At 41.6% G+C, this 24,367-nt stretch overlaps 1 protein-coding gene across 1 annotated transcript in view; it reads left to right on the top strand.

The window, feature by feature from the left end:
- Nucleotides 1–24,367, top strand: part of LOC104967980 (serine/threonine-protein kinase BRSK2-like) — an 80,698-nt gene that overhangs the window by 45,461 nt on the left and 10,870 nt on the right. The window contains exons 7-17 of the mRNA XM_010797520.1: nucleotides 2,365–2,398; nucleotides 2,518–2,586; nucleotides 3,938–4,084; nucleotides 9,816–9,847; nucleotides 11,888–12,052; nucleotides 13,234–13,331; nucleotides 14,418–14,568; nucleotides 14,867–14,932; nucleotides 20,630–20,690; nucleotides 23,451–23,658; nucleotides 24,111–24,159. Coding sequence (XP_010795822.1) covers nucleotides 2,365–2,398; nucleotides 2,518–2,586; nucleotides 3,938–4,084; nucleotides 9,816–9,847; nucleotides 11,888–12,052; nucleotides 13,234–13,331; nucleotides 14,418–14,568; nucleotides 14,867–14,932; nucleotides 20,630–20,690; nucleotides 23,451–23,658; nucleotides 24,111–24,159 — 1,080 coding nt within the window. The remainder of the gene's footprint in view (nucleotides 1–2,364; nucleotides 2,399–2,517; nucleotides 2,587–3,937; nucleotides 4,085–9,815; nucleotides 9,848–11,887; nucleotides 12,053–13,233; nucleotides 13,332–14,417; nucleotides 14,569–14,866; nucleotides 14,933–20,629; nucleotides 20,691–23,450; nucleotides 23,659–24,110; nucleotides 24,160–24,367) is intronic.

Below are 24,367 nucleotides of genomic sequence, written 5' to 3'. Positions count from 1 at the left end.
ATAGCAATGAATATATGAAATGCTTTGACAATAAATACATTAAAAAAAATCATCTGTGGAAGCCGTAGTAGCCTACTGTAAAAAGCACGACCAATCATCTGAGCTGGAAAATAACTGGATGGCCTACCTGCCTGTCAGCCTTCCATCTGTGCGCAAACTTATATCGTGCCCTCATTGGTCATGTGCGCGTTCGTGTGTGTTGGAGGAGGGGCTCTGTAAGGAAGTCTGAAGGAAGAGGCAGATTTTTTCCGGTTGTGTACTTTCAAATTCTAGCGCACTCCAAAATTACATACCCCACCTTTAAAGATTTTTTGTCTTATATTAGATTTCTTGTTTTATATTTTATGTATGCACCATGACATCAAGTCAAATTCCACCTGGCAATAAACCTGTTTCTGATTCTGATTCTGAAATAACAGGAAAGGGAAAACCTAAAAAAAAAGGCATAATAGGGCCTCTTTAATTGTGATTTTCTTTGATCCAGTTATCTCTCTGCAAACACTCTGACACTCATGAGCCCCTCACTGTAGATAAAGACAGCTTTTCATGCATCTTTATCATCTTAGTTTCCCCACTTCAGTCGTCTGCTCGCAAACATTCTCAGGTCACTAAACAAATGTGTTTCTGTCTTTACTCTGTTGGGGACTGCAGCAGAACTCTTTCCCGCTGCCCTCAGAATACCGCTGTTCTTTCTGTTAATGCTATTTATATGATGTTACTGGTGTTAGGTTGAGAGAGTCAATGAGCAAGAAAAGACTGATGTTGTGTCAACCCACGCATAACTGTTCTTCAGAAGACTGCATTTTTCACTCTGGTCAGAGGGAAGTGGCTCTTACGGCTCTCTATTTATCTTCAGTATCCCCGTCTATAATCTGAACTTCTAGTGAGAGCAGCAAGGGAATTTTTTATCATCATATGAATTTCATGATGTATGGTGCTTTTATATGTGGCCAGAATTTTAAATGTGGTAAGCTAGGATACATTTAAAGGAACTTTATTTACACCTCTAATTAAGTTACGCCATTAAATGCAGATACAGCACAACAGGGAGGAAGTTTCATGAATACTCGCCTGCGCCAAACGACTTCAAGAGTCCCATAGATAATGGATTTTAAGAGTATGCAGCGTGGAAGAGTTTAAAAGATGACATACTTGGATATATATAAAAAGTTAGCCATATAATTTAAAAAGTTAAAGATGAGTTTATCCAAGCAAATACTGTAGTTCATATGACTGACTGATTTAGTGTTTTAATATTGACCAATTAGGATTCAGCTCAGCTTCTTGTATTATAGTATGCACCTTCACAGTGTTTGCCACCTTAAGCCCTGCAAATAATTAGTTTATATTCATACTGGCTCCAGTTGTGGCTCGTGTGCAGTGGCACACACAAGGCTTAACTAGTGTAAATCTCAGGCTTGTTTTTCTTAGTTTTATTTTTCGGTCATCTGCATAATGCACTATGACACTTGCAATCAGGAGGGCTGTATTTGCATAGGCTGCTCGTGTTTGAGCTTCCTTGGTGACATGGCGGCAGTGTTTGTAATCGTTCGGTATTTTGACAGCCGGAGGAAGCCGCGCCGTCAGAGCCCGTATTCATGAGTATACAAGACAACAGCCGAGCTAATGGGCGCCATGTTTACAGATTTCAGATAGTCTCTCATTAGAGCCAAATATCCTGGTGTTAGATTAAACTGAGCGAGAGGCGGAGGACGTATCATCAGGCTGAGAGGTTTGGGGGAGACAGGTGCCTGATTTGCTTTCTGTTTGCAGTCCCTTGCATTTTGAAAAAATTAGAGCCGCCCATAATCAGAGAAACAAAGAAACATCCTGTAGCTGAAGTGGTATTTGATTTCAGATTGATGCTAAACCCTTATTATTCTCTGTTTTTATTTCAAGGGACTGAATTTGGCAAGTACTGTAAAAGTGCCACTGTGTATGCAAAGAATAATAATCCACTCCAGAGCCTCTCGTAACCGGTGGCTTATAAAGCAGACGTTGCGAGGTAGCTTCATAAATCTTCATACGATATTGATGTGTCAATCTAGTCATTGGGTTTACTGTCAGCCCATCCAGGTGCAGTAAAGATTAGTGGGTCTGTTCACTGTCTGCTGTGAGAGGATGCCCTTGAGTGAGCAAGCAGGAGGACATCCAAACACCCTCAGGATGTCTGGACTCCACGAGCACATCTTGATATACGCTCACTTGAGGCATTTATTATCTGTCTATATTGTTTAAATCAAATGTTATACAGTTGTGTATAACTTTGTTGTATTCTATTGCCATTGTATAACCCTGACTTACTTTCCAGGACAGCACACACCCTTAAATAACCTACTGCTACTTTCTCTTACTTCCTATCAGATCTCCACACTACGCCTGTCCAGAAGTCATCAGGGTGAGTCGTTTTTCACTGAATCATCTTTTTCTTTACTTTTTCATCCTTGCGTGTCATCTTATTTCAGCTCACCCTATCACACTGCCCTCACCCGCTAACAAACACTCTCTGGCCCTCAGGGAGAGAAGTATGATGGGAGGAAAGCAGACGTCTGGAGCTGTGGGGTCATCCTTTTTGCCCTGTTGGTGGTGAGTGTTTTTTGTACTAACTTATCCTGATTAGACTGACATACGAGTTAAAATTCTCCAGAGAAAAATGGCATAATACAATTTAATCATTAAGTGTTGCCTCCAGTTCTTAGCCAGACAGTATGTCCAGCCTTTCTAGCAGCTGTAATAGATCCAAAGTAGAAAGCAAGTGAGACCCGTGACAGGATTTCCCCAACTTTGCACTAATGCTGTTGACTCGAGGTTGACCTTAATGGTGTGAGTGCCACAGAGTCTCAAACAAAAAAGTTATCCTCAAGCTAAAATGATTGCGTAACAAGGATCAGAGAGTAGTCATCTTTTTATTTTTTACCCTGTATCCATAATCATGTCTTTTCTAGAGCTACATTATGACAGCGGTTCTCCCGCCATGCAGCCCTGAAGCTTTGTTTCATCAACAGCTGTACTGTAGTTCCTACACGCTCCTGCTCAATGAATAATTCATACAACCAAATTGAAAGAAGAGAGCCCAAAATAAATACCAACGCTGACATGGCAGCTTTTGGCCACAGGCCCTGTGTATTTGTCTTTGTTTTTTGCCTCTTTCTCCCTCCCCACCGTCTTCCTGATGTTTTTTCACCGTTGTCTCCGTTATGACCGTACTTTTCTGGCACAAAACAAAAGTTTCTCCCAACACTGTTTGACTGCAGATGAATATTGTCTTCTTCCTGTTTGGTCCTGTCGTCTGGCAGCGAGATAACCATTTGTCTGATTGTGGGAGACGTGCATACTCCCCAGTAGTTAGGATGCGCCAAGATCATCTGTTACACAAGCCTGCCTTTTCCCCCTCTACCACTCTTCGTTTCTCAGCCTTTCTTTCTGTCTTTCTCCCCCTTTTCCTCTTTCTCTCCCCCTCCATCTTGTCTAGTGTTTTTGAGGTTGTCATTCATCAAACAGCCACACCTGTGAGGTGTCAGCTCGCTCTGATAAATGTCTCTGATGATACAATGCTAAATGAACGAGGTAAATGAGAAAGCTGGGTAATTATTAGAAAAGCCCCGTTTTCAGCTCGCTGTTGTTTATTATTTATCTGAGCTTCATGTCTGAGAGCAGAATGCTCTAATTGGAGAGCTGAAGGAGTTCAGAGAGTCAGCCTGTTCTTTAAGTCCTGCTGGATTTCAGACTCAAAATGTGAATTTGTTTCTTCTGGCAAGCCTTGTTAGTCTTTTACATTATATTCTCTTTTTTTCTGCCCTCAATCGGGTGAAGGCTTATTGTTTGGTCTTATCCTGCCATTAGAACTAGCGCACACTTTTTCCACCCTGCTTTCATTTGTACATCTTTACTTCTTTTCCCTGTTATCACACTCTGCTCCTTTCCTCCGTCTCTCCAGGGTGCCCTGCCGTTTGATGATGACAACCTGAGGAATCTGCTAGAGAAGGTGAAGCTGGGAGTGTTTCACATGCCACACTTCATCCCTCCAGACTGTCAGAACCTCCTCCGTGGCATGATTGAAGTGGATGCCACCAAAAGACTAACGGTCAGTTCAATAGAGAGACTGGATGATAACATGCCTTCATGATTTGATTTGGATATTTCAGCATGCTTTTGGCTTTTTGGTTGTTTTTCATGCCTTGAACTTGACTCCTAGTCCAACTCATGGAGATCTTCATTCTACATATTGTAATGCAACAAATTGCAATGATATTTTAAATAAGAGCGTTCACCTATGTAGCACATCTGTTGTAAAAGTACTTGAACTGGCTAAATGGGATCAAAATGTGTAGCCTAAAGACTAGCATAATGTCTTCTGGAAATGTGAAGGCTTTTAAATGCAGCAAAGGGTAACTGTATATAAAAGGTTTAAGAAGGAACATTACAGTCATTTTGATTGACAACCATGTAGCTGTGGGTGTAATTATTACATATATCGCTCAGGGTACCCTTACAGCCATGATAGCCTGCACATATTTCTGAATCATGAGCCTCTAAAATCTTAAGCAGTATGTGCTATGGTACATGGTACTCATTGCACCTCCTTATGCAAAATTCATATAGTCCCCAACCTGAATTATATCTCCATTATATTTAATTGTTATTGTCCCTGGCTTCTATATACTTATGATGTTTAGAAACAGAAAAATACATTTAGATGAAAAAAAGAAACCCAGACATATCCAGTCTGCGTTTAGAGAGGAAGATCATTATTTTGCAGATTCTGAGCAAACTGGGAAAACCTGTAAGGCTCTAAGGAGAAAGCAAGATGGCAGGGATATGCATCCAAACTAAAGTGGCTAATATCAACTCACTGCAAAGCCAACTGTTGTCTTTTTCTTTGTTTTGTTTTTTTGCTCCTCTGTGTTCTAAAATTGTTTGCCTCTCCTCATCCCCGATTCTGTTAGAGTTCCTCTTCAAGTGCAGGATGTGAATTCAGGAGAGGACTTCTGTTGTGCACTCCCTCTGCACTGTTTTATGTACTCTACACAATACCACTCCCTTTCCACACAGCACCTGATCACCTTGAAAAGGTGGCTGGAGGATTGGGCGAGAACACAGGGATGTGAAGGGCAGAGAGTCAGGTTGAGCGGGGGGAGAGAGGTGGACAAAGGGAAACGTGAATAATGAAAGTGGCCAGAGATCTCAAAAAGTACACACATCGCGCAAAGTTGGTGCTGCCCTTTGTTCTCGTCCAGCATTTCACATTCAGGCGACATGCAGAGACTCAGACACGCTCACACGTTACTCTGTTTCTGCTCACAAACACATAATAGAAGCTCACATTTTCACACGTATAATGTGACACCAGGCTCTCCAGGTGTCTCTGTGAATCAATGCAGCAAACAAAACAGTTTTCATGCAATTGCCTGTTAGCAAATGTAGTGACACAACCCTTAAGTGGATGCTGATGCTCCATGTCCCCAAACCTCAGCTATCTCTCGCAGTGTCTAATATACTTAACATAACAGAAATGAAAAAGAAAACAGAAAAAAAAGAAGCTTTTAAGAAAGCCACAAAGAAAGAGATGCTTATTTGCATAAGAGTTGACATATCTAAGGCTCAGCCCTTCAGATAAGCAGCGCTGTGGAAATATGAACTTTAAAGACCCCACCTCTTTGGTATGCTGTATGTTCGCTGTATGCTTTAATTTTCTGTTCTCTCTGCCTGACGACGACGGGTCACCCTGAGATCCCACAGATATGTCCAGCAGCCTCCAGCGCTGTTCTCGACAAAGGGTTACACACACACACAGGCCAAGCTGCGGGAGTGAATATGCTACCTCTCTGCCCGCCCCCCCTTCCGTTCACAAGGGCTACAAACTGAGCTCTGGGGATGTGTTGTAACCTCGCAGAATGTCAAATAGCACCGTTAGTGTGAGCATTCTTGGAGTCTTGAGATAAGGCTGGGAATGACATCATAAAGTCAGTCTTTTCCAAGGGATTATATTTCATAATGGTGTTGACAATAGTTTGTTAAATTAAGACGATAATCAGACCACAACTACTGGCTGTGTTTCAGTATGTCTATTGTCACCTCTGTTAATTACATTTTGCCAGTAGATGCACACAAGTGCACACAAAGCTAAGGCCCCTCGGAGTCTTGAGAGGGAGGGCACGTCGCCGGGCTTAAGGGGCTTAGCCCAATAAAATCCTTTCTCTTCATTTCCTGTCTGTGTAGTCAGGGCCCCGGAGGCAAATGGGGCCAGCCACCTCAACACAGTCATCTCATCTTCAATATTAAAATGATGGCAGACACCCTGGGAAGATCTGCGTTCTCTCGATCCCGGGCTAATGAAGAGGATTGGCCATCTTATTATATTAAAGAGCAGTTCATCACAGTCATATAGGCTAATACATTCATAGGGATGGAGTGGCTGCTATGAAAATAAAGGAAGATTTTGCGATTTTATGTTTCAAAATGACACTGTATTGATATAAGTGAATTCCACCACAGTCTGAGGCTGCTACTCTGCATGTATGTGCTGTAACAAACTCTATTTTTAACACATTGGAGCATCAAAACACATTTTGAAATAACAGAAAAAGGAAGAAGTGGGTCAATTATAATTAACAAAAGTATCTTATACGCCAGCTTTAGCTTAGCTACAGTATGGTTGTATTTTACCTGTTTTTTGTGTTTTTTAAATGCTGTGTTTTCCCAAAATTACAAATGTCTATGGCACAATAAAGTGTATATATCAATCAACAGGTTTCTAAAAGTCTGGAGCCCAAGGAGGTGTAAAATTATTTACTTTGCAAGACAAAAATGAAATCTAAGCTCACTGACTAAATGGCATTATGGGACACTGAATTTGATGAATTTACTGTTTATAAGACACAAAGATACAAACACAAATTATACATGAATTAACCACCTCTTCAGCTGTTTTCCATCTCATTCCCAAAACAGACATTTCAGTTAGCTGCAGTTGCAAGTGCTCCCAATGACCTTCCTCGTGTCCCTTCCTGACCTATTAACCGGCAATATGATGCAGACATGCATACAAGTTTTAGTACAAATGATTATTGCAGTTCCTAGTTAAAAACATACCTGAAAGCACAACCTCACACCTAGCTAAAAGCAGTATTGCAGCAGCATCCGACTCTGCCTGAGTGAAAGCAGCTGGAATTGGTACTGTCACATTTAAAGACTGATTGATGTGATACCACATTTCAAACCCCATCACTTTCAACCCTGCGTGTGATATCAGTCTCTTGCCTCCAGGCCCTCAATAAAGGTGTGAGTAAGAGTAGGTCTCCCACTGGCCTGTATCTGACTGGCAAGGTGTCTCTGTCAATACCATGACCTCTGTGGGAGCAGACGAGATGCTCCTAGAGTCAGAAACCGCAGCCTGACCTGCTCTGTGTCTCCACTAATATCACATGAAGGCACTCATCAGTGCTGAAACACAGGGGTAAATCCTCTGAGGTGCTGGAAACACTGAGACATTAATGGATACACATACCCAAGAACTATGCCACTGAATAAGTGACGGTAATTAGAGCTGCTATGTGTATCTCCTGTGGTTCCTCAACAACAGCATGGGCAAATTAAAAAGTCCCAACAGTGACATTGATCCTGTTTTCCTCTGTGGGCAGTTGAAACACTTCGGAGTCATTTGAACAGACATCTCCCTTTGTTGCCCTTTTGCTCAGTGTTTCTGTCTCTTTCTGCTTTTTCTTTGTTGGCAAACACAGTGTTGACAGTGCTGGTGACAGAGTGGTCGCATTAAAAGTGTGATGACAAGAGTATTGAGAGAGCGAGTGTTTGTGTGATTAAGAGAAAGGGATATTCCCTTAAGACCAGAGGGCTTGGCAGGGTCAGAAGTGTGTGTGAGGGAGATAATATTCTCTGTTTATGGTTCAGTGGTATCACCTCTCTCTCATGCTCCTGCTGCACCTCTCTGTGCCTCGCTCTTTTCTCAATACGTTTTTCCCATTGGCAATAAATGTGAAGGCTTCATTATTTACTTCCATCTGGCGGTATTGTCCTATTTATGGGATTAGTTTTGTTTCATAAAGATAAAGCAACACTTTCTCAGAATAAAACAAAACAAAACAAAAAAACTGAGTCAAGAAAAATGTATTTAATTTCAAAAATAAAACTATAAGTTGCAAACAAATCATTTGTGTAATTATGTAAACTATAAGTATTTTTCTTTGTTTTAACACCTCTTTTTGTTTTCATTTCTCTTTGCTTCTTTCTCAATGATCAGACTTTTGCTCTCTCGTTTGCGCTCCCTCATTTTTTGTGTTCGATTCTGACCCTTATGATTCTGACACAAACGTCCCAGGTGGGCGGGACTTTCAGGGGTGCGTCCTCATTGGATACTCAGTTTTTGAGTAACAGCCCACTACACCACAGATCATACAGTGCAACTCATGCAGCAAACTCCAGAGTCCACTCGTGTCGGTGCCTCCTGGGGAGTTTTCATGAAAATATCGGACTCATCAAGGTTCAAGGTTCTTTTTTGTCAAACTAACATAGCTACAGAGTAATTATGTCGTTGAAAATCTTAGGTCACAGGCTTCTCCAACAATGCAACACAATAATACAGATAAGCAGACAATATTAAAACAATATTAAATTATATTATATTAAAAGTAATACAAAAAAGAAAAATAGTTTTAAAAAAGTGAGAAGAATCTTATGGGTTGCTTTGCATTATACTTGTGTTGTGTAGTTTATACTATATTCCAACTTTAAATATTTTAATACTTGAACACCTGAACACACTGCTGCTGTAACAAAAAAATAATTTCCCAACTTGGGATTGATAAAGTGTCTGTCTGTCTATCTATTTATTTTATTGATAAAAAAAAACACATCTATGTATTTTCAAGCTAAAGGTGATACACAATATAAACTGTATGCTATTATTTTTTCAAAGACATGTTACATTTCAAAAGCATATATTGCTATGTTTAGGACAAACAATTAAAGACTGCTTTAATTTAACAAATTCTACAATAGAAAAGTGGCAGATTTGCTTTATTAAACAGACCAGACCTAGGCTGCATACCAACACAATTAGGAACATGCTCACATCTTACTATGTTGGTCTGAAGAGCTGAAGCATTCACACAATGGATACAAACTGTGCTGTCTCATTCTATATCATGTGAGAAAAGGATATACATTTAGCATTAAAAACTCAACATACTATTCCTAGCCTGTTCATGTAGAATAAAGACTAAATAGTCATTATACAAATTACATTGATTGAAATTTTAACCAGAAGATGAAGTCTCAAAGAATGTTTTAAATAAAAGGACATAAAATAATAATGGATATTAATAAAATCTATTAAATGTATATGTAAAGACATTTGGTCAAATGAAAGTGATAACAGCTACAGCGTGGATGAAGATGGTGCAGTTCTTTCTTCATGCCCCCCCTCCGTGGATCTGATGCTCTCCCCTCAGAGGAAGTGGGAAAACGGGATAAGACCAGTGGCGACTGGTCATTAGGGGCAGGTGGGGCACAGCGAGAGCAAAAGTCTGATCATTGAGAAAGAAGCAAAGAGAACTGCAAACAAAAATGTTAAAATAAAGAAAAAATACTTATAGTTTACATGATTACACAAATGATTTGTTTGCATCTGATAGTTTTATTTTTGAAATTAAATGTATTTCTCTAACTGACATCAAGGGTTTCTATGCACTGGGAAACGATTGAATGTTTTTGTGGCCTTTTTAATAATTATTTTTAGGATGAAGGATGATCAAATGAATGTGTACTAATCTGCTGTTTCTTTTGATTGTCTTTTACAGTTAGAACAGATCCAGAAGCACACATGGTACATGTAAGTACTCTGTCTTTCCTTCCTTTACACACCCTCCACTCTTCTCTTTTCCTCTTTTAGCATATCCTGCCGGGGTTGTAGACCTGAGGGGAGCCGCCACATGATAAATGGCTTTGATTTTCAGCCCTGTACACGGGAGTACATTTGAGCAGGTCATGGCTCCACTCTCAGGGATGTGGGGGTAAATTGGTAGTGCATGAAAGAGGACATGCAGCATATGGTCAACTGTACAGGCAGCAGGGGTGTTGGTGTTGGAAAATGAACCCACGTAACCTCAATGTACCCTTCATTTAATTTAGTGTGTACCTTTTTGACCATAAATCTTCTGAGAACATTAATGGTTCACATCATCGTAAATTATGTTCATTCACAGCGTTTTCTTAATGGGGAATCAAAAGCATTAATAAAGGGTTTAAGGATAATAAATGGTACACTTGACACACTATTGATGTCTTGTAGGCTGACAAGCATTAGCAGATTATCATAATCAGAAGTTGCAGCTTACATTTTAAAGACAAATAAAGATATTTAAGATTCTTACACAACAAGAGCAACAATGAATCATGGCAGGAGGTTGTGAGTACTAGAAGGGGATGAGTTATGGTTTCTGTCCTGTACTGAAAGGTCATGTGAACAGACAGCGGTGGTGTTTTGAACAAACAAAAGGAGAGAAGAAGAGCTTGGAGAGAAGACTAATCTAATGTGAGGTTTGTCAGTGAGGAAGTTGCCTGGCTGAATGAATGAACAAATGAATGGATAAGATGTTCTCTTTCAAATGTGGCTGTGTGGGATGCAGCATATCTTTCCAAATTACCCAAACTATTTTCTTTTTCAAAAGAAACAACATAATAAGGCCATCCAAACCTCCTGTTTGTATTTCTGTGTTAATAATGTGTGCAACCCAGGGAATCTTTCAGAAGAGTTTTAGTTATTTGTGTTCAGAGAGGTATCGATTTAACTTTATAGTCATTTTGGAGCGTTTTGTTCGTGGTGTTGTAAATTTGAATTACTCCTATGTAGTGCTCGGTACTTTTCTAAAAGAGTTTTAACAAAAGTTCAACCTATTATTATTATTATTATTATTATTACATGTCACTTGTTAGACACTTTTATCCTGAGCGACTTCCGTACATTCAGTACTGTGGGCAATCCCCACAGGAGCAATTTGGGGTGAAGTGTCTTGCCCAGGGACACAATGTCATGCTGACTGCACTGGGGTTTGAACCTGTGACCTCCTGATTCAAAGTTCAGCGCACTAAGTTCAGCGCGCTATTCCACTGAGCCTCAGCCTCCCCACCTATAACTCTTACTAATTAGCTAGTTTATTACAGGGCTCTTCTAGTACAATGCCTTTGGTGGACCTAATACATGGGCAACTATATGTAGTTTTAAGTGGGAGACATGTTTGGTTCATCTAAGATGTGACCGTATTTATTCTTCACCTCCACACAATTACAACAAAGTGAAACAGGGTTGTGTGGGACCGCAGATCCAGTTCCCAGCTTATAGAAAGGTGGAGGTGCTGTGAATGAGGTTTACGCTTCACTGGTCTCACCATAGGAAGGAAATTATAAATTGGCATTGGAAAGTAAAGTAGGGGGTGTATATGTATGCTATGTAGTCTAGTTTGTGTGTTAGCAACTTTGTATATATCCTTTTTTTGAAACAGACATCTGTAATGTTCTAGGAATCTCCCAAAAAATTGATGTCAGTGTGGATTAGCTTTACATCTTTACTCCCAAAGAGTACAGTCCTCTCTGTACACTCCCTGTATACAGAGAGACATAGAGAAGTGACATAACGAGAGTGTCTGGAAAGAAGGAGGGGATACTCTAAACTTGGAAAGCAAACTAAAAGAAGAGGGAGAGATACAAAACTTGCGATGACTCAGCCTTTTGTCTGTGTCTCGGGGAACATGATGACCCCTGTTCAACCGCTAAAGCTCACGTGGAGAATGGCTCATGATAGAAAATGCTGTGGAAGTTTCAAAGTAATGGCTCAAAGTGTCCATATTTGTGATGTTATTGTTTGCATTCGCAGTGCGGGGAAAAACGAACCGGAGCCGGAGCAGCCTGTGCCGAGGAAGGTGACTATCCGCAGCCTGCCCTCTGCAGACGACATCGACCCAGACGTCCTGGACAGCATGCACTCCCTGGGCTGCTTCAGAGACAAGAACAAGCTGCTGAAAGACCTGCTGTCAGACGAGTGAGTGAATGGAGGGCCAACAGGGAGGGGTGGGAAAAAAAAGGGATAAAGGACAACAGTGGAATCGAGGTGTGGCTTAGTAAATAAAAAGGCTTGAGTAAGGAGAGAAAAACCAGAAGATGTGAGGGAGGGAAATCTGAGGCAATAAAAGGATGGATGTAGGGGGTATGTGTGGACAGAGAGCCTTGGTTTTTCCCATCTCTTATGAAATCCTGTGAGGCGGTCTGTTTAGATGTCAGAGGCTATAGACCACTTAACTGTTATCACACAGTGCTAACACCGCTTGCCACTGGATACATTCCCCAAAACTGATCCAGGAACAAGCCCCTGGGTCACATTGTTTATGTTCTGTTGCTAATGTTTTTGTCTCAGTTAGACTTGTGTTTCTGCTCTTGTTAATATGCATTTATGCTGAGAAAACTTGCCTTGCAGTGCTTTCTACATAACTACAAGCATACAGATGTTGCCGTTTCATTTCTCCTGCTTTTTTATTTACTCTATTCTACATTTCCCTGGACTCCTTAATTTAATACTAAATAAGCATTACTCTATCACTTCTCCCTCTTACATCTTTTTACTTCCTTTCTCCTGGGAGCATCCCATAATAGTGCTGGACTGGAGGAGAATGGGCTGCCTCTATCTCCCTTCCCCTGGTTCATTTTAGCTGAAGTTGCAGGTCCTTGTCTCTTTACCTCCTACTGCTTTCCAATCTGTCTTTATTACGGAGGGCCAGTCCCTGGGCCTTCTGCATACAGATTATTGGCCTAGAGATATTAGGCTTCCTGATTTACAGAGAAAGAAAAGGACGGACTCATAATGTTTTGATACTTTAATAGAATTACCAGTAGACCCTGGGAATGGAGATACATCCTTCAAATCTATGCAGAATATTTTATGATGGCTTAATGAGCTGTAAAACCAAACTTTTCTTTTCACAGGAAGCTGTTTAATAGCTCTTTCACAAGGAACCCAAAAAGATTAAAGCACATTAATCATAGTGAAGGATTTTGTAGTTTATCGCCTTGGCTTTGAGCTCATGCAGACACATGCTGGTGTACGTGTCTATGGATCCCTCAGCTAAATATACCCAAATTTCAGTTTAAAATGATCTAGGTTTGTTTAAACCATTTCATTTATCTTCCATATGTTTCAGTACACATTGTGTTGTCTCCACTTTGCAGAGACAACCAAGAAAAGATGATCTACTTCCTGTTACTGGATCGCAAGGAAAGGTACCCCAGTCAGGAAGACCAGAACCTTCCACCTCGCAACGAGATAGGTGAGGCTCAGACAAAGATAAATATATGTATTGCGGCATTAATATTCCAAACAAAGTGCCCCGAGGGAATAAACAAGAGGAAAAACATTGTGGCAAATTACGCAAAAACTGTCTTGCCAACAGTATGCGTTTGACCTATTATTTCCAAGGCAAACATTCAATAGTCCATATCCATATGCGTATATTCTTTTATGCGTGCGGTCAACAAAAATTGTCCTTCTCCAACAAACACAGAAAAATACTTCATATGTGGCTCCTACAATATGCTACATAATAGATTGTGATAAAAACAAAAACAAGTAAATTAAAGAGCACAGGAGGGGATAATTGAATTCAATCTGTAAACACAGTATGGCACACCGTGTGTCTGAACATTACCTCTATGTGAATGGCTTTTAATCTTATATACAGCATTTTGCACACACTAAACAAACTTATTTAGACAATACAAAGTCCTTTATGAAGGTAACTCATGAATGCTGTTAGTGCCTGAACCACTCTGCGGTGATTTCCTCACTGAATTGGATCAGCTGTGTTGGATTGGCTCTCCGGTAGAAAAAAAGCTCTCTGTTTATTGAATATAGACACTCTTCTCAATGAAATATAGTAGCAGAAATAGAATGTGTCAAGGAGCCAAGTTTGAAAAGCTGTCAGCTGTGACTGCTTTGGTTGAAATATTAACTCATCAAAAAAAGGTATTCTTCCATCCGAACGCAGCACAGATTTCCACCCACAGAAAATCTGAGCAGAAATAGAGATGCTCTACTTAGACTTCTGCCGTGGATCTTTTCTGACGACAAGAGCTCTGCATACGAGTGGTATGTGCAAACGTATATTTGCTGTGAGATAGCGACATTTTGATTAATAGACTCCCTCTTCAGTGAATGTGATAGTCAATACACCCGGCATTACTTCAAGGTCTGTGAGGAAACCAATACTTATTCACTGTTAGTTAAAATGTCAACGTGATCAGCGCTTTACATCGCTCAAATACTTGCACACAAATGCACAAAGCAGCTGTGGAAATACGCGCATCAATGCGCAGAGGTGCATTGTGTTGATTCCGAATCGATCTGTTTTCCACAGATCCCCCAAAGAAGCGGGTGGACTCTCCCATGTTGAACCGTCATGGCAAGCGGAGACCAGAGAGGAAGTCCATGGAGGTCCTCAGTGTCACCGACGGGGGCTCGCCTGTACCGGCAAGGAGGGCCATCGACATGACACAGCACGGACAGAGGTACGCCTGGAGGTGAAGTGAAAAACCAGAAAAATCTATACAATTTGAAAATGGACTAATGGAAATAGACATAGCTGTGTGTGTGTGTGTGTGTGTGTGTGTGTGTGTGTGTGTGTGTGTGTGTGTGTGTGTGTGTGTGTGTGTGTGTGTGTGTGTGTGTGTGTGTGTGTGTGAGTGAGATCGTGCAGCCTAGTGGTGTTTTAGCAGGTCTGACAGAGGGTCTGTCTCTGGTGGGTTATATCTTTGTGGATAAACAGAGACTGACACTCTGCTCGCTTTTTCTCCTGTCCCACTGTAGTAAATCAGTGTACAGTAAAAGCTTGGAAATTCGTGATGGCGGTACAAAATGCAGCAATGAAGAAAGGTATTCACTTGCTCCTCACACATTACCTCCTCTTGCTCTGTGTTTAGACCCATTATTCAAAGAACAGGTCCATAGCTGAAGAAAGATGCAGTGGTGTTTTCTGTTGAAAGGATGCTTTGTTTTTAATGGTGATGATATTTGTGGCTGCTTATGTTTATTAAAAGCTATCATTCTTCTGAAAAAAGGAAGAAGCTGGGGCTAACTGTTTGGGCATGGCAGTTCCTAAACTCTTTTAATAACTTAATTTGCAAATTTGCAATTCAGATCCTTAAAATATACATCCCCCGTTCTCCGATGTGATCTCAGTTCTCTCTTCTTCTTATAATCTGAATACATTGATAATCAGTTATCTCAAACTGTGTCCCACTTTCTCCAGATGCAGAACGTTTTTCCATGTCTCTATTTTAGAAATGTTCACATCCAGCCACACCCCCACAGGCACAGCGTACTGATTCAAAATCTATCTCCCCATCTTATTTCAACAAGCAATATATCATCACACGACACATTTCTGCTCAGAGGCAGTGACATTTGTGACAGCGGGAAAGATTGAATCTGAGGGGGTGATAACCTGATCTGCCTAATGATACGCAGATTGGCAGAGCGCTGGGAAAGATTCCAGAGGTATGGGACATAAATGCAGAGGCAGCGACTGCATAAATTGTATAGATTAAAAAATATATAATTATTAAATGGAATGTTCAACCAAATGTCATATCTATTAATTATTCCTCTCCATAGTGCTTTGCCAATGACAACATTTCCTTGCCTCACTTCGCTGGGGAAGCCACTTCAGAAGTTTTAAATCCACTTCAAGAGCTCCCACCTCCAAACACTTCTCTTTAATTCTTTCTGTCCTCTGGTGCCTCTGAATTTCACTTTAACATTCATCTTCTCGTGTTTCATCGCCTCCACTCCGCTCCCGCATCCCTTCAGGCCATCCAAGTCTTATATCTCCTTTTATATAAAGGTTGCATTAGTTTAAAAGTTACTTTCTTCCGCCCTTCGCTCTGACTCATCTGTTTTAGTCAGGCCTAGACTCTCAAAATAACTTTGCTTTGACTTCATCAAGCGTTATAAATGCTTTCCAAAACAGCAACAACACACGTTCATAGATCATACACAACTGAACGCCGAACGTCATAAAGCACACTGAGATGGACCTCTAAGTTTACTCGTATAAATCTCAATAAAAAGTTGCATCTACAGAAGGCGGCATATGAAATAGTTTAGTGTCTGGATCGTACATATATCATCAGCCGCAGTCATTACAGAAGCTCCACTGCATCTTTCCTCATTGCTACTTTAAATCACTCGTATCCCCCCACCCAAATCTCTCTCAGGTCCCCTCCCTACTCGCTCATATCTCTTTTCTTTCTTTGCTGTGGTTTCTCGTGTGCTGCCGACCTTTTATACCCAAACCCCCCCCTCTGTTTGTATGGAATTGCTATGCTAATGCAGAAAGTTATTCTATGCCTGGCTTCCTATCACCTGTGGTAGGTTGGAGGAGGGGGGGGCCCATCCGCCTCCAAATCAAATCTTACTCGCTGTACATCTGCAATTCATGGCTCTCCAGCTGATCAGTGGGGGGAAGAATGTTGACAACAAATTCTCCGTGTAACTTTTCTGCCTTTTATCGTGTCCTAGTGTGCACTTTATTTTTTTTTTCATGCTGGTGTGTTTGTGTTTATATGCGGTGGCGTTGTGGATACACAGAATAACGTCCAAAGATTTGACTGACTTTCTCTGAACCTAACCTTATCTTTCCCCGACAGCAAACTTTTGTCGACAGCACAGAAGACTCGTAGAACTTCAGATCAGAGGGTGTCAGTGGGAGGACTGACTTTGAAACATGTGTTTTGACAGGATACATTTCCACCAACGTAAATGATGGAAGAGAGGGGAGACGTTTTTATCTAAAATAACACCATGAAAATGCCTGAACCTCAATCCCTCTCACATATCTCATGTAGGCAGCAAGAATGCGATCAAATGCCTAGGCTGCATATTCATACATGCTGATTGATGATTCGGCTGCTCCTGTGAAGTATAATTGAATAGATTTGGGATAAATGCTGCACTAGCCACATTGCACAGAAACATGCCCAGAGACATTCTTACGTCTTCATTCTTCATACACCCAAAAGTATCTTAAAAAATACATTTAAAGCCTAAACTCAAAGCACCAGATATCCCACTGATTTCATTTTAAATCTTAACAACATGCCAGGAGAAATGAAGGGAGGTTAATGATATGTAAATGAAATATGGAAAAGTGCTGCAGTGTGAAGAACAGAATATCAATTGATTTTTTTTTTTTCCTTTACTGCTCTAGTTACTTCATGCAGTTTGAGTGTGTTGGCTTACTCAGAGCAGTCTTAATAAGTGTACTGCTAATTATTGACTCCAATTCCTTTAAGAGGCTCAAATGAACACAAATAAAGCACCTTTAACTCTGATCTCTACATGGGAAACTGCAGGGGTCGTACTACATTTAGAGATTTGAGGAGCTGTGAATATTAATGTGCAGAGTCCTCAAGGAGTTGTCAAGGCTCGGGGGAAAGGAAATGGATTTAAACAGTGTGTTGGTTTGTCTGAATATCTATTAAGTACAGTAGAATAACTCCATTGGCAGGACAAAGTCAATATAGAGGAGGGGGAGAGAGAAAAAGGGGATATTCTCCACAGTGCAGTAGAGTTGTGTTGTGCAGTGTTATTTGTTCTCCGTTTGACTCCTGGCACCATCCATTTCACAATGCTTCCTTTTCATTTCATTTCAGTCCATGCCCTCGTCCCAGAACCTCTTGTCCTTGTTCCGTCCCCCACAGCTCAACATTAGACCCCCACGGGTGCTTTGGATGGGTCTCTGATACAGCCGGTGGCCACACACTGAGAACATGGGAAACATTCCAAAACAGGCTTATGGGAAAGGTTATCTTGGGGAGTAATGGATAAGAGAAAGATGAGAATGAAAAGCCACACACTGCACCATTTCACCCAAATTGCTAACAAAAAAATAATTGAATTAAAAACAAAAACCTCTATGAGATGAGGCAAATGGAATTGTGTTGGCTGTGCTTATCAGTGATGGCTAAAAAGTCCTTTAATCAAGTTGCAATTCAACATTTAAAGGTCACCTATTATGCAAAATCCACTTTTCCATGTCTTTTATACATAAACATGTGTCCCCTCTGTGGAAAGAGATTCTGAAAGTTTCAGGAAAAAAGATTAGCTCACTCTTTGTCTTGATCCATTTATATAAAAACCTGTCTGAAAATGAGCTGATCAGATTTTGGCCACTTTGTGATGTCATAACAATTTTTTTGGCTTGTGTAACTATTAGCCAATAACCAACCAAGGTACCCCCCCCCCCCCCTTATCATCTGAATCTCCTCGTAGAGCACCATTGTGTGCTTTTTAACCAAATATTTCTCAGAGGGGCGAGGGGAGTGGCTCCTTATTTTCATCTAAAGTAACAGACAGAGAATCAGCACCTTTGAAACAGGGCTGAAACAGAGGGGATTATGGGATGTTACAATGCACGATCTGTTTTGTATTTCAGCCAAACACTTCAGAGACATGTTTTGTATATATCTGAGACCTATATATTGATGAAAAACAGCATAATAGGGGACCTTTAAAAGTTGTGCATTTAAATGTTTAATTTTGTATTAGCATCAGATTACACTAACTGCAGCTGTCAAATAAATGTAGTATAATAAAAGGGTTCTGGAGAGCAGTTTTTTGCTAAGGGAGATCTGACCCTTTTGAAGCAAGCGCTACAGAAACTCAGAGGGCTTAACTGGCTCCAGCATCTCCTCTCCTGCTGATTTAATAACTTCTGTATGATGATGAATGATTCATTAAGTTGTGTACGCTGTTCGCTACAAATACAAACTTGTCAACAATATTTCATCGTCTCTCCGAAGCAAGGGTGAACTTCTGACAGCCCATTACTGTACAGCACAGCCATCTGTAGCATTAGCTTTATAGACGTGCTGGTCCAACACTAACAGATGCAGAGGGCCTCGAACAATATGCTCATAATGGCCCGAGGACGCTGTGTTTTGGCTTCGTGTTTTAGATGAAGAGCAATTGGCTGTGTGAGGCTCTGCAGTTAACAACTGCAGGCATGTCTCAGTGGACCAGAGGACTTACATGTAAATGATAGCAACTGTCTGGTCAGCTGCTCCCTGAAAACAAGAAATCCTAGCCAACGCGGTCTCAACATCGCCTACTCATGAGTGAAAGAGTGTGTGCAAAAATACACTCACAGAAGGGGCAGTGAGAGAGTTACAGAAATAGCTTGAGAGTGGGTGATTCTATAATTTCCTCCCTCTCATTGTAGCTATTCTCTTCTCTTTTGATTGTGTCTGTTCATCTCAGGAGGATTATTCCTCTTCTTGTATCAGTTCTCTCTTTAGACGGTTGTAAATTAAAAGCTCAAGGGAGACGGGTGACTGCACCCAAAGTGTTTCTACAGTACCTTTTAGAAGATTGAAACATATACATCTTAATCTGGGCTTGTTGTTATGACAGCACTGGTATCATTTTTATGGCTACTAGCTGTAACCGTGTACACAGTTTTGTGTCCATGTATGGATGCCTTTGTGGTCCTGTGGGACTCCTCTCCGTCATAAATGAACATCAGTCTCCATTACTCCATCCCTCCATCCCATCCTTCATTCTTCCCTCTCTAAATCCTCCATCACTCCTAAACTAACTCATCCTCCCCTCATATTTTCCGTGAGTTCCTCCACTACAACCGAGCAAGTTGAAAGACACTTGTAGTTGTAGCTCTTTTCAAATAGAGACAATAGATTCTGTAGGCTCGGCCACATGTTTGTGCATCAAATGAGAGAGAGAAAGGAATGAGGGGGGGTTGGGATTTGTTAGATTGAATGACAAAAAGGCACAGTGTTGTGACAGTGAGCAGCTGGTGTTTCCGAGTGTTGACAGGCCCTGTTTTGTGTGTGTGTGTGTGTGTGTGTGTGTGTGTGTGTGTGTGTGTGTGTGTGTGTGTGTGTGTGTGTGTGTGTGTGTGTGTGTGTGTGTGTGTGTGTGTGAGAGAGAGCATACATGTGTGTGAGAGCATACATGTGTGTGAGAGCATACATGTGTGTGTGAGAGCATACATGTGTGCGTGCACTCTTGATGGAGACAGATTGTCCTGTGATTGTTATTTTCTGAGCAGGGCTTTGCTCGCAGGGGTTATTGACGGCATCTGGGGGGGAAAAGAAAAACATGACAAATGCCACTGAACCAAATGTCCCACTTCATTTCACCCCTCGAGATGTTTTCAACTGATCCAGCGCTATAATGCCTAAAAGTCAACACATTTTGTTTATGAGCACACTATAGACAAGGCGGAAAGCTAATTTGAATGCTAATCTGTGGAGCCTGTAGCATACTTAAATCAAAGTTTGAGCTTTACTGCTTTGAGACTAATTGCTGCTAACCAATGCTAGTCATGTTGTAGTGCTTTTACATTCTTGGTGTGAATTGGTGTTGTGTTTGGGGCTTGGTAGAATCTACTGCGCTTGCTATGATGGTGACATAGGCTGTGATGCTTCCTAACTGTGTAACCTCCACACTCTCACCCCCCACCTGTGTGTAATGAAACATGTAACAGGTACACATGTGGATCTCACAAATAACCTCTGCCTCTGTGTGTGTTCTTGCCTGTTTGTGCTCCAGGTCGCGGTCTATCAGTGGAGCCTCCTCCGGCCTCTCCACCAGCCCCCTCAGCAGCCCACGGGTAAGTCATGATCCTCTGTGCACTTTCACACACACATGCAACACACACCTGTGGACCAAGCTACTTCTTCTCCTTCATGGATAACGGCCAACCAACTCCCGCTGATCGCATCTTATTGCTGTTTATGAGGGCGAGAGAAAATAAAGACCGTAACATCACCAATGCCTGACCTTTAACAATGCACCACAAACTCAGCATGAAAGCAATATCTTTCTACTGCTCTTCTTTATTATGAGTCTGAGGTATCATATGTTTTTCCACACCTAAAAAGGAACAGTTCAACCCTTAATAAAAAATATCTTCCCTCTTCCTTGTGGTGCTGTTCATAAATATAGATTGTTTTAGTCTGAGTGTTGGGTATAGCAGCCATAGAGATGTCTGCCTCTCTAATATATTTCATCTAAATGGCACTCAATCTAAGGTGCATCAAAAATACATTGGAAAAAATCAACAGGAATAGAAATGGGAACTATTTTTCTTTCTACAATCGCCCACCATATCACATTCAGAAGTAAGCATGCATCTAACCATGAATCAGAATCAGAATACCTTTATTAGTCCCACAGACAGCTTAATGCTACATATGTTAAAAAAGTACTAAGTTATGATATAATAAAAAATATAATAAAGAAATAAAAGTAAAAAAATATATATATACTTTTCAAAATTCAAATCCTGTAACAGTTCTTAGGATTTAGCAGCCAGTTATATATTACACAGTTATTAATGGCATATGTATATAATGTATATATTGTACATAGGTATTTAACAGCAGCACAGTTACATAATTTACAAAATACAAAATGCAAAAAAACACACCTTGTAACGATTCTAAGGATTTAGCAGCCAGGTATAAATTACACAGTTATTAACGGCATATATATATATTGCACATATAGCACATATTACACATAGTTGATTGGTATAAGAATAAGAGCTAGGTAGTGTCAAAGCTCATCCACAAGAACAACATTAATGTTTACATAATACACTCTGAGCATGAGACCTTTATTGAGAAGGCAGACATCTCCAACACTCAACAACTCACACCATGACAGTCTAGATTGATTAGCTGATGTATGTGTTTCTGATTTTGGAATGCACTGTTTATTATTTTCATCCAAAGTTCAGTTTTGAAGACTTAAGTTCTTCTCATCTGGTGTTTCTTCATACATTACATGAGTCATCACTGTATCTGTATATTTGGATCTCCCTGTTATCTGAAAGTTCAAATATACTGAAATGGAGGATGTGACAGCTCAGCATACTTTCTCCCCCCGCCCCAAAGCTTATTTTTTCCATCCTTTCTGCATATTACCCCTCTCTCTGTTTTCCCTGGCCTGAGCTCTATGGAAATCCAGCTCCTGGAATGCTTCAGAAAATCCCACTTTTCTTGCGCTGAGCTGGGGAGCTTGTGGTAAACTTTTCCAGCTGACTAACCTGAGAAGGCTCAAGATTAGCCAGGATCCTAAGACGAGCTCCTCGCGCCACACAGGTTCCTTCAGGCTGATCTGAAAGGGAAATTGATTTCTCAGACCTACCCAAAGCCCGGATTGTGCTCTCAGCGAGAACCTCTATGTGAGGCTATTTTCTCACATTTGTGTGTGGAAGAAGGGGAGACGTAAATAGTTTATCTGGGTACCATTGTCCCTGCAATTCCACCATTACAAATTAAACAGAACAATAAACCTGGAATGTGGAAATATTACAGCAAAGATATCATGATGGTGTTCCTCCTGTTATTGAAACAGTCTAAAGTGTCCTCACAGCTGGTCCCATGTCTCTCACACATCTGTGTCTGCATGCTTTTCTTTGCCATCAGAGCCCTGTATGTTTTATCAAGTGAAGTCCATCATTTTGTCTTTTGTTTGTTGTTTCTTTAAATTGTGTGCATTGCTTGCTGTTTTCCCACTTGCCATGAGTCACTGAATGGACTAACTGCATGTTTCTTGTCTTTTCTGTCTTCCACTTTTTTTCTTTTTTTTATCAATGCCTCCACCTCTCCCGTGTATGCACACATCTCTCCTGCCTCTGCTTTTCTTCTGGATGTGTTGTCGTTTGTTTTGCTACACTCCTCATTCGTGCCTGCGTGTGTCCCCATGTGTGTTGCTTTGTTTTCTCCTCCTCCTCCACCTGCTCTGGCTCTCGGCTGTGTCGTGCTGCGTGTCTTCACACTGTGTCCTCCAACTCCAGCCTGTCAGAAAGTTCTGTGTACCGCCTCAGACCCCAGACATTTTGCAGTCCCCTAACTCGAGCCCCTGCCAATCCCCTGAGTTTGCCCCCAATCGTGCAGCCCCCCGTGCCCCCACGCCTAACTCACTAGCGCCAAACAGCGAGCCCCAGCCGGCAGAACTCAACAGGACGCAAACACTCCCCTCCAAGCCTAAAACTGTCCCCAAGCCCCTCCAAGCCACCCGCTCCATCCCGCTCCCCGGACAGTCCACAGAGCCAACATCTCCAGCCAAATCCGAGCCACCCACTCCCCTCCAGCTTCCATTGCAGCCCCCCTCTGCCTCTGTCCCTCCCACCCCTACTACTCCATCCTCCCCGTCCTTCGCTTTTGCCCCCTCCTCCATCTCTAGTACTCCCATCCAAAACAGCCCCCAGGTGAGGCGCTCCCATTTCGCTGCCAGCCCCCAGCTCTCGGTGCCCTTCGTCCCCGCGGTGCCGATGTCCCCCATCCGGTTGCACCACTTCCACCCCGTAGCGCCCGCGTCTTCTTCCTTCACTGACCAGCCCAAATCTATCCCCCTCATACAGGTTACCCCTCATCCCTCCCCTCGGGGTAGCCCCCTCCCCACCCCAAAGGGCACTCCGGTGCACACTCCCAAGGACAGCCCAGCCGGGACCCCCAATCCGACGCCGCCCCCCAGCCCGTCCATCGGAGGCATGCCTTGGAGGACGCGCCTCAACTCCATCAAGAACAGCTTCCTGGGCTCGCCACGCTTCCACCGCAGGAAACTACAAGGTACTGACATCCTTTAAGATGTTTAAACCTTAAACACTTAATTATCTTCAAGTTTCTTTATTGTCATTAGCACATTAGTTACAGTGTGAATATGGCAATGAAAAACGTAGGTCACAGGCTCCTCCAACAGTGCATATATAGGGCATAGAACAAATAAAACAGATTAAATAGTGCAAGAGAATATTTGGAGATGTGCAATTAAATACAAATAAAATAGAAATAGTGCAAGAAAAGTCTATATACAAGTAAATGCAATGACATATTCGATTCTGACTCTGGTGGTTTTAGACCTGATACCAGACGGCAGCAGACAGAACAGTTTGTGGCTGGGGTGATGGGGGTCTTTTGTTCCTTGTTCCTATTTAATCCTAAAATCTTCCCGTTCCCACTAATGAAATCTATCTTTTTCTGAGAGACTTCAACCTTTTCTCACTTTATCTCTGCATCCACAGTTCCCACACAAGAGGAGATGTCCAGCCTCACACCAGAGTCTTCCCCAGAGTGAGTATATACTTTTTCATCACTATGCAGAACCTGTCAGCCCCTCACTCATTGGCTCTTGATAGCATGATGTTTTGGAAAGTAATACATCTGTGAAGGTTTGATTTGTGCCTGCTGAGTCCACGGTAATGACCTCAGGTGTGGTCTGGGTTGGAGAAGCAGCACCGTGGCAGGAGGTATTGGGGTGGTTATATAGAGAGAGAGGGGG

The sequence above is a fragment of the Notothenia coriiceps genome, unplaced genomic scaffold (genome assembly GCF_000735185.1).
Source record: "Notothenia coriiceps isolate Sejong01 unplaced genomic scaffold, NC01 NC01_scaffold00038086, whole genome shotgun sequence".
NCBI lineage: Eukaryota > Metazoa > Chordata > Actinopteri > Perciformes > Nototheniidae > Notothenia > Notothenia coriiceps.
This window is presented reverse-complemented; position numbering and strand designations above follow the sequence as displayed.